The sequence below is a fragment of the Helianthus annuus genome, chromosome 2 (genome assembly GCF_002127325.2).
Source record: "Helianthus annuus cultivar XRQ/B chromosome 2, HanXRQr2.0-SUNRISE, whole genome shotgun sequence".
NCBI lineage: Eukaryota > Viridiplantae > Streptophyta > Magnoliopsida > Asterales > Asteraceae > Helianthus > Helianthus annuus.
In genome coordinates, this window is record NC_035434.2 from 104,463,939 (window position 1) to 104,474,968 (window position 11,030).

The window sequence follows — 11,030 nt, forward strand, 5'->3', positions numbered from 1 at the left end:
TCTAATAAAATCTTTGTGCTAATTGATTACACCTACTGTACCTTTAATAAATAGTTTACGTGGCATCGAAATCAAGGTTTTGATTGGATCCAAAATTTATTGGTACACGACTTTCAGAATAAGTATACCCACGAAGGCACATAGATGTTGCCACTTTTTAGATAACCTAGGAAATTTTATACTTTTAAAGTCAATAGATTGCTTCCTATTTCACAGCATGTTACCTATTTAAACAACCATTATTCTGTCAACCGTTATCCCACACCACAACCACCCAACTTACACACACACTTCATATTCTCCATGGCAACGACAATAAGCTTGTATCATATAGACATGATCACTTGGTGGGGGATTACTTACCCTACCTTTCTTGAAACATATACTATGAACATCACTTTTGTATTGATTTATGGTGTCATAACATTAGCAACTCTTGCGGTTGTGACATGGACGTTGTCATATTACGGAGGCCCGGCATGGAAAAATGGACGCAACCATATGGGTTGCGTCCCTATTCCAAGCCCTCTAGGGTTTCCGGTATTTGGCAGCTTGCTATGTTTGGTTCATGATTTACCTCATCGCACCCTTGCGTGCATGGCTCGTTCTAGCCATGCAGCTACCCAACTCATGGCTATCAGTGTTGGCTCGACCCCTACTGTGGTTGCCTCGGACCCACAAACGGCTCGTGAAATCTTAACCTCCCAACACTTCGCCAACCGTCCGATAAAGCAGTCTGCTAGGCTACTCATGTTTAACCGAGCTATCGGATTTGCACCCAATGGAACCTATTGGAGACTATTGAGAAGAATTGGTTCGTCTCATCTCTTTGCTCCAAGGCATGTTTTTGCACACGAACATGCACGTGTGGAGGAATGTACCTCTATGTTAAATAACATTGTTAAGGAACAATCCTTGCATGGTTTTGTTGTACTAAGAAAGCACTTGCAAATTGCTTCCTTGAACAATGTAATGGAAATTGTCTTCGGCAAAAGCTACAACAAAAATGGGGATGTTCATGAATATATGGAGCTTCAAAAGATGGTGAGAGAAGGATTTGAGCTTTTAGGGGCATTCAATTGGTCTGATCATTTGTCGTGGTTGAACAACTTTTATGACCCTTCTCGTGTTAAAGAAAGATGTGTTGCTCTTGTACCTCGAGTTCAGAAATTTGTCAAAAAGATTATTGATGAACATAAACTCATAGGCTCGGCAAATAGCGGTGAGGACTATGACTTCGTTGATATATTGCTCTCTTTAAGTGGCGAGGAGAAGCTTAGTGAAGATGATATGGTGGCTATCTTATGGGTTAGTGTTATCCTTCCCTTTTATATATGTTGTTATCTTGACTTATGTTTTATTGCACATTTAACTCCTTTGAACAATATGTACAAAGTACGCCAGTGGCAAAACTTAACCCGAATGACCGGGTGGCAGAGTCAAAAACGTATATACCAAAAAAATTTCTACAGAACCGGGGGGTCGAAAACGTATATATCCAAAAATTTCTATACGAAAACTACATATATAACACTACTGAGCGAAAAGTTCAGGAGGTCCCCCTTCTATACTTCGCCCCTGAAGTACGCTATCCCTTCAAGTTGGATCTTTCCAGAGAAGGTCGATTCATCAAACGTCAAGATTTGAAATATAAGTGTTACTATTTTCGTCTAAGTAACACTTTGTAAATTTACAATAATAATTACTCTAAAAATTAACCTGTAAATATATATAACCATTAGTTAAGGAACTAATAGTAGTAACTTAACAAGACTTTAGATGATTAAATGGGGAGTACGAATATATCACGAATAAAGAGTATTTTCAGAAGCGGATTGGACCGGTAATCAGGTACATATCTGTTCTGGTTGTTTCTGGACTGTCTTCATTCGAATAAGTCAGGTGATTTGAACATGATTTAAAAAAAAATTGATTGTTTTTCTCCTTCCACAATTTCATTTACTACCTCAAACTTTTGGGTGTTCGGGGCACTCTCGGTGACCCCTTTCGGTGACCGAAGTCCCCGCTCAGGAACATCGGCGCCATCAAGGCGGTGAGGCAAATCGGGGAGGGGAACCGGGGGTTGTTCACCGATGAAGAATGAAGAGAGAGGGTGTGAGGTCCATGTTTCCCACCAATCAAATTGTTTTTTTTTTTTTTTGAATAAAAACCAAGTCCCCTAAGAGGGGAGTGCCGCCATCAAATTTGGGTGAGAGGGGAGTTTAAGAGGGGAATTGACGTGACATAACATGATTGGGTGTGCGTAAGAGAGGGGACTCCCCTAAAAGGGGAGTACCCCTCTCACCCTTATATTTTACTTCCTCGAGGATTTAAATCTTTCTATACTAATAAACAAAAATCTTTTTTTGACACGTGTCACTTTCTGGTGCTTTCTCACTTTATTTTTCTATTTATCTCTTATATTAAATAATAATAATTAAAAAAATACTAGATAAGAATAAATATTTAGATAAGGATGAACGTTTGTTTTTATTACGAGCATATTAAATAATAATAATAATAATTTTAAACAGAAAGTTAGATAAGAATATAAATGTTAATTTTTATTATAATCATAGTAAATAATAATAATAATAATAATAATAATAATAATAATAATAGTAATAATAATAATAATAATAATAATAATAATTTAAAAAAAAAAAATTAATTAAGAATAAATGTTTGTTTTTCTATAGATATATTACAAATCTACATGAAGGATATAGTATTTTTATATTTTGTTTTAAATTAACTATATATTTATAGTGTAAACCACTTATACGTAATTCATTTTTGAATAAATCGCTTATTACGTAATTCATTTATGAAAGCAATTCGACCGGTCTAACCAAATCAGTAGCACGGACAATACCACGGTACGTATCATAAAAATATGTACTCTAGGATTACAACATCAATGGTTGTAACACACGTGTATTGTTTTTTGTTTTTAATTAAATGTTGGTTAGCCAATAATATGCTAATAGATTTTTTTGTTTCTTGTTTTGTGGGACATCACAAAAACAGTAAAAACTATTGTTGGTCCCCTCATATACGTGTTCTTCCATCCTTAAAAGTAATTATTGTTTGACAAGCATCAACGGAATGTCCTAGGAATAGATATTATAAATTCTACAACGTGGACCTTCGTAGTTGGTAAAATAGCTAATAGAAAATTAATTCCATGATTCATTTTACCGACCAAATATTTGAAAGAATGAAGATTTGGCGTGTAAGACTCACTTTCTTTAGTTTAAATATTTTATACATTAAAGCCTTTTCTAATCATTGTAAAATAATACTAAAAGTCTTCGGTTTAAATCACTAATCGAATTGTACTCTATTGTCAAGCAACAACACGAGGAGTGATTTAAAACACTGTATTAACACGAGGACTGATTTAAAATAGTATATTGATAATTGAATTCCCTTACCCTAGCGGTTATCAGAAATACCCGAATCCAAAAATTCGATCCAAATTATTCGATATCCGAATCCGAACTATTGGAAAATTTGGACATCTGACATTTTTGAATTCGGATTCAGATAGCTAATTTAAAAATTATCGGATATTTCGGATATTATATTTTTATCGGATATCTGAAAAATATCGGAAATATCCGAAATTTATATCGGATATTCGAAATATCCGTTTTTGAATAAATAAAAAATAAAAAGTAAAAACAAAATAAAAAATTGGATATTCGGATATCCAATTCACTATCCGAAATTTCTAATACCGATTCGAATAACGAAACAAGGTATCCGAAAATTTCGGATATCCGAATTTTTGGATATCTGATTTTGAACACCCCCTACGTTACTCAATTCTAAATTGTGTTCAATTAAATACTTGTCCGGTATAATGTATAACTGCCGGTATTAAGTATACCCATAATATCATATATACTCGTTAGCATGGTTGTAAAACAAGGTCTTCAAGGCCGAGTACTCCCCGAGTAGTCGCTACAAGGTTGGCTACCGAGGCGACTTACTTCAACTCCGACTAATTACTCGAAATCGATCAAATGCGGTCAACATCGTCCAAAATCGGATCTAGTAGGTCAACTCGGGCCGAGTTTGACTTAAAATAAAATAAAACCTAATTTCTATGCCTATCACGTTAAAGAATGAATATCAATTTCACATATTTTGTTATAAATATTAGTAAATTTATGTTATTTGACATATATATAATTTCCGAACACTAATTTCTTTATAATTTGGCATGCCCGAGTACTCCCCGTGTACTCTCCGTCTAGGCCGAGTACTCTCAACTCCCCAGTCGACCGACTAGGGAGCGCCTAGCGACTTTTGCAACCATGCTCGTTAGTTTGTAAAAAAATATCTGTTTGAAATCCATAATACATTTTACTATTTTACTTTTTTTTTGTATAATTTTCTTGCCTAAAGAAATTAAAAATAAAAAATAACTCTCACTTAGTTTACCAAGCACAAAGGAAAATAAATAAATTTTATATACTAATAATAAAACAATATATCTTTAAAAACCTCATTTCTTTAAAACCACGTGTATTACACGGGTTGAATAAATGTAATATTATCTACCAAATAATAAAATAATACATCTTTAAAAAAACCTCATTTATTACACGGGTTGAATAAATGTAATTTTATATACCAAATAATAAAAAAAAATTACATCTTTAAAAATATGCGCATTACACGGTTTGAATAAATGTAATTTTCTGTACTAAATAATAAAAAAATATACATCCTTAAAAAACCTCATGTATTGTACAAATTGAATAAATCTAATTTTATATATCAAATAACAAAAAGTTATATCTTAAAAAACCTCATGTATTACATGGGTCGAGTAAATGTAATTTTGTATAGTGAAAATAAAAATAGTTAATATATTAATACAAAGTTTAGCTTTCGTGATAAAAATAGATTATTCTGTTGTTGCAAAATTTATTGACGAAGTCTCAATAAATTTGACTTTTTATTTAAAACTACGTAAATGTATAAATGATAAATAATATTAGTTAATTTTATTTTAAGTTTCGTAAAATCTATTTGATACCAAACTAAACAAAACGTTCAAATATAACTAATTCAAATACATAATATTATAAAGAGTAAATTACGATTTTGGCCCCTGTGGTTATATCACTTTTACCCTTTTGGCTCAAAAAAGAATCTTTTAACATCTGAGCCCCCAACGTTTTTTTTTTCTAACCTTTTTGGCCCCTAAAAGTAAATGGATGAGGTTAGTGTTAGGGGCCAAAAGGATTAGAAAAAAAGACGTTGGGTGCTCAGATGTTAAAAAAATTCTTTTTGGGCTAGGGTAAAAGTGATATAACCATAAGGGTCAAAATCGTAATTTACTCTATTATAAATGAGAAGGAGATTAAACTAAATAATAATTATCTATAAGATATTAAACTAATAATATTTAGTAAGAGGGTTATCTATAATATAAGATATTAAGTTAAATAATATTTAGTAGGAGGGTTATCTATAATTAATTAGAAGAGATTAAATTAAGGTAATAATTATCTATAAGAGATGGCCTAATATAATGACAAATGTCCCGAAAGTGGTTTCTTTTATTATATAGTGTAGATGTTGGATTGTCATCCCTAACCATAATTAAATATATACAAATTTTAAGATGAGTGGTATATCATTACCTATTACCATTGTTCATATTTGATACAAGTTACCGTGTAACCTCTATGAAGTAATAATATTACGTTCAAGGCATGTTTCTTCTTCATATAATGTACATTAACCATGGTTAGAAATTCATCACTATAAAATATCCATTGAAAATTTAGAATCTTTTAGTAATTATTAATATTAATTTATAGTTTCGTTAGGAACGATATATATATACAATGGGATTTTAAAAAAGGTTATTATCTTATTATTTTATTAACTGGGATCCATATTTTGCACTAGTCCCAAGTTGGGACTGGACAAATTATTAATTTTATTAAGGTGATTGATTTATCCCCTATTAATTTTTAGATGTTTTATTGTACATGAACTAACGTAACTAACTTTTGATCTTCTTACATATTTAATCATAGGAAATGGTATTTCGCGGAACTGATACAATCGCTCTTCTAACCGAATGGGTCATGGCGGAACTAGTGATAAACCAAGGCATTCAATCAAAGCTCCGATTCGAACTCAACACTGTCATGGGCAACAAAAACCTCAACGACGCTGAAATGACTAAACTACCCTACCTTCAAGCTGTTATAAAAGAAACTCTTCGTGTCCACCCACCAGGCCCCCTCCTGTCATGGGCTCGTCTTTCAACATCAGATGTCCATCTCACCAACGGCATGGTTATCCCAGCCAACACTACTGCCATGGTCAACATGTGGGCCATCACACACAATCCTGAAATATGGGAATGCCCTTTTGTGTTTGATCCAGATAGGTTCTTACTGTCTGCTGGTGGGTCTAATGTGGATATAAGGGGTGGTGACCTTAGGCTTGCACCATTTGGAGCAGGTCGTAGGGTTTGCCCGGGTATGAACCTTGGTATGGTTACAGTTAGCCAGTGGGTGGCTAAGTTAGTGTACAACTTTGAGTGGGTTCCTGACATGGCTCATCCGGTTGACCTAACTGAGGTGCTGAAACTTTCTTGTGAAATGAAGAAGCCTCTATGTGCAAAGGTGGTTTCTAGGAGTGAAGGTTATGCATTGATGTAGGGTTTTGTGGGTGGGTTATTGTGTGCAAGTACTCTCATTTCGGCCTCTTAAGGGTGAACAAAGAATTAAATAAAGAATTGAGAGGGCAAAAGTTTCATTTATGTTGCATCAAAGGGTTGATTTATGTTTTCATACTATGTATTGTAATACTGTAATAAGTAACGTATTGTGTAACATGTTTGTAATTTGCAAATGTAGTATTTGTTATTGTCATTACTAATACGGTGTGCAAATATTAAAGTATTGGAGAAACATTTCTAGTATAGAAGTTCTTAAATTGCATCCTTACTATTAAGTAGTGAAAGATATAGAAAAAAATGAACGTTAAGTTGCCTATAATATTAAAGGCAATGTTTGACATAGCATTCATTACATTAACCGAAATAAAGTTCTCTAGACATCAACTACTCTCTTCACTAGTTACCTTCACGTGCATCTTTATATATTTTCATTCATTCATAAATAGTTTTTTTTTTTTTTTTGAATGAGCCTAACATTCGTGATCTTTAATAAACTAGTGTTATCTCCCCGCGTTTCGCGGCGTGGATTTGGTCGGTATCATTTTGACATGTAACAGTATTGGAACTTGGTTGTTACCGGCTTGGTTCGTTACGGTAAGATTTTAGTCGACATTGGTTCATTTTGTTACAACACCGGTACAATACCGGCACTTGATATAGCAATCCAGAGGATATCGACACGAGCTTTACGTCAAACGAAAATTATGCAAACGAATACCTATATCGATGTAGTTTGGACAGTATTGCTCGGTTCGTCTCATCGAGGTTAGCATATAAGGGGACACAGGGTGGCACGTTATTTTATCGTGATAAAGTCTATCACGCGTTAGCACACCGCCGCCTCCATTCCTTCACGCGTTATAAATTCAACGGCGTGCATTTTATAACTCGTTGAACTTTTGAATAAAGGCTGCATGGGCATCTCTTCAAGTGACACGTGTGGAACTTTTGAATAAAGGCTGCATGGGGTGATAGAATTCAAATGACACTTGTACATCACACACGAAATATGGGATATATAATATTGGGTGATAGAATTCATCACTAGTGATACCACCCCGCCTACATTTCTATCACTAGTGATAGAAATTTGGTTGATGACATGGCATGATATGATTGGACAATGGGAGTGATAGTTTCTATCACTAGTGAACCACCCCGTGTCCCCTAATAATGCCTTACTGATGATGAACTACATATTTATGAAACACATCTTGTTATTAAATATATTTATGTATTTCAAACTATGCACATCCAAAGTACACAATAAAGATCAACCTTTAGAAAATATATCATCAATCTGTCATATAATAAACCGTTCATCTAGTTTCTTATATCAGATAAGATAAGTTGATGAACTTCAAATTTCGTGTCGCATACTACTAAAACTATGCGTTGCTGCTAAACCAAACTTTTCGATGATGATCATACGATACTTAAATGACAACACTGCAGCTCGAAATGTTATCTTGGAGTACAATTACGACTTCCAAAAACAATTTGGCAAAAACTTAAAACTATTAAGAATTAACTACAAAATTGCGAGCAAATGTCCTACATAGCAGTGGTTAAATTTATTGATTGCATAACACACAAATTAACCACAAAACTTTACCAAGAACTTGAAAATTGAACAATTTAAACTAAGATAGCTTGTATGCAACCTCAATCAAAATTACCTTATTGAACAGATACAATAAGTAGAAGCAAAGTTTGCAAAGATTCAAAATCAAATGACTCTCTTTGCCTATCAAAACCACATTAAGCTGTAGATTAGACCTCTAACCTCCACGCCCAACCAAAAAGGTCAATCTAAGAAAACCCCATAAACCCACCTCTCATCTCCTCACTCTTCAGGTCGTCAAAACCCAATATCTAAATCCATCAATTTACTCAACTTTTTCCCCACAACCTCAAATTACCCGCATTAAAATACCCAATTTTATCCACCCTTTACCAGACTCCATTAATGCGATTTCACCAAGAATCTTGAAAGGCTTGCGATTTTGACGGAACCCTAGCCTCATCTCATCGGAGGCGGTGGGTAGGTACTCAAACACCCAAAACGATCTCCTTGTAGCCATAGAATCCATCGATGGTGCTTGCCATTGGAATCGGCTAATGTTTAGACGCTGACCAGTGAGCTATTAGACCATCGAACCTCGTCGCCGCCGCTTGGGTGTACAAACCACCACCACCAGTGGCTTCCACGCCTTCACAATTGGGAATAGAACCGTTCCACACGCTTAAACGATGGTGTTGCTGACGCGGAGCTTTCGGTTTGAGTTCAGGCATTTTAACTCTAATGCTTGAATCCCTCAAACCTCGGCTCTGATACCAACTTGTAGCGCTCAATTTTTCACATTCAAAAATAAAATAATGACATAATAATTTTTAACAAAAATTGGGCATGACCCGTTCGTACTATAAATGATTCCCTGCTTTTAACAAACATCATTCAAAATAAATTCGACGACACTTTTCAAAAGATATAAAAGTTGTGACCATACAAGATTGATCACAAGTGTTTTGTCCGAACTACCCAAAATAAGATTTAAAAATCCAAACTACTTACGAACATCCTAGACATAAGATTAACATTTACATCACAAAAGTTATTTTGACTCATTACAAAAAGATAACTTGAACCGGAAGCGCAAAGAGGGCGATTTAGTGTGTTCGATCCGAGCTCGTCATCGTGATATATGGGATTTACGTAACATGCATGACACCAAAACATTCATCAGTTCAATTTACTAAAACAAAATTTAAGCTTTTATTTTCTTATCATTATTCGACCCATTAACCAATTTCATCACTTTGTCAACATTCTTGTCGTAATCATCCTTTCCTTGCAAGCGTAAATTTTCTTTATACTCATTCATCCTTACATATCGAAAACATTCAAGCATAGACCTTTCGACCCGTCCGAAATGGGTCGATTCTTACCATACATTACTAACTCACTTTCCTCGTTTTGACCCGTTATCAACGAGTCCTTTCTTTAACCATTTTGACATCATACAAATCAACATTTCCGACCCATTTAAAACGGGTCATTAAACATCTGTCACTACATCATTTCTTAAACATCTCTCAAGACTCTACGTATCGATATCAATCATGATCAACAATGCGACTTTACACTAAGGCTTAAATACCAAAATTACCATTCATAAATATAAATTTAAAGTAAATAAAGTTCATATGAACTTACCGTGATCTTGCGATGCCTGAGACTTTGAATGGCTCGTGCCTTCTTCTTTCTTCGTGCCTATACGTTATAACTTCACACTTTTAGCTTTCGTATACATTGCTTCACATATGCATTTTTGATTTTATTCGTCATGACTTTACATAACTACACATACATCCATTTTCATTTACATCATCATTAAATTAAAGTTTCATGTCAAATTTCAACTAAATCATTCTAAGGCATTTCATCGAACACATGGCGTGCGTACTATCTACAAAGCATGATGTACAAGTAATTATAACATATTATCCTAATTCATCAATGGATTAACCTAATCTTTCACAATCAATATCATAACCATACTACATCTGATTTATATCAAATTACCCATCTAAACAACTTCTATAACATATGTTTAACATCAACATTACACAATTCATCCATAAACTTTACTAAATTTCATTATCTTACAATTACAAGTGGATTTTACCCCAAACTACCAATACAATCAAAATAGCACATAATACAACCCCTATTTGTTCATATAATCTAACATTTAGGTTCGATTTCATACAAAAATCATGAATTTCACATAACCCACTTCATAAAATTTCACAAAAACATGAAATTAAACTTACTTGGTATCAAACATACGTAGGAGGTCTTAATTCCTAACTCATGCACCTAGAATTTAGCTTTCAACCCCTTCAATTTGATAGATTAGAATGATTTTTGGGTGAAGGGTTCTTCCCCTGCCCTTGTCTCTCAATCGCACAAAGCCAGGACCAAAACACTGGCCATTTTTTTATCAAAATTTCCTTCCACATTTACACATTTAGTCCTTTGTCTTTTAAATCATATTCACTTTATTACTTCCCATTCTAGCTTGGTCATCTTTCTTTTATTTACTTTGGTTAATAAGATATGTTTTAAACTTAGTACCATTTTTAACTTTTATTAGGACATAGTTCTATATATTTCCATTTTCCATTATTTAAACATTACTACATATTATTATTTTATGACATACGAAAATTTGGGGTGTTACATCACTGGCACCGCTTCATCGTTGTTTCCACCCGGCATCTTTGAATCTGAAATGTTTACATCAAA

The 11,030-nt window shown here is 33.9% G+C and overlaps 1 protein-coding gene and 1 long non-coding RNA gene across 2 annotated transcripts; one reads left to right on the plus strand and one right to left on the minus strand.

Annotated features, from left to right (window-relative positions):
- The first annotated feature begins 284 nt into the window (after nt 1-284).
- On the plus strand, nt 285-6,868 carry LOC110916164 (cytochrome P450 78A7). Its single transcript, XM_022160918.2, has 2 exons — nt 285-1,308; nt 6,066-6,868. The coding sequence occupies exons 1-2, from the start codon at nt 304-306 to the stop codon at nt 6,696-6,698; spliced, it is 1,638 nt and encodes a 545-aa protein (XP_022016610.1). The 5' UTR covers nt 285-303; the 3' UTR covers nt 6,699-6,868.
- A 1,479-nt stretch (nt 6,869-8,347) lies between these two features.
- LOC110916157 lies at nt 8,348-10,692 on the minus strand. Its single transcript, XR_002579543.2, has 2 exons — nt 10,556-10,692; nt 8,348-9,992 (listed from the first exon to the last, which is right to left on the minus strand). It is a non-coding gene; the product is annotated as an uncharacterized LOC110916157 (long non-coding RNA).
- Between the last annotated feature and the right edge of the window lie 338 nt (nt 10,693-11,030).

Coding starts and splice junctions, on each gene's coding strand:
- LOC110916164 (XM_022160918.2), top strand. CDS start 304: ATGGCAACGACAATAAGCTTGTATCATATAGACATGATCACTTGGTGG. Junction 1,309..6,065: donor ATATGGTGGCTATCTTATGG/GTTAGTGTTATC, acceptor ATTTAATCATAG/GAAATGGTATTTCGCGGAAC.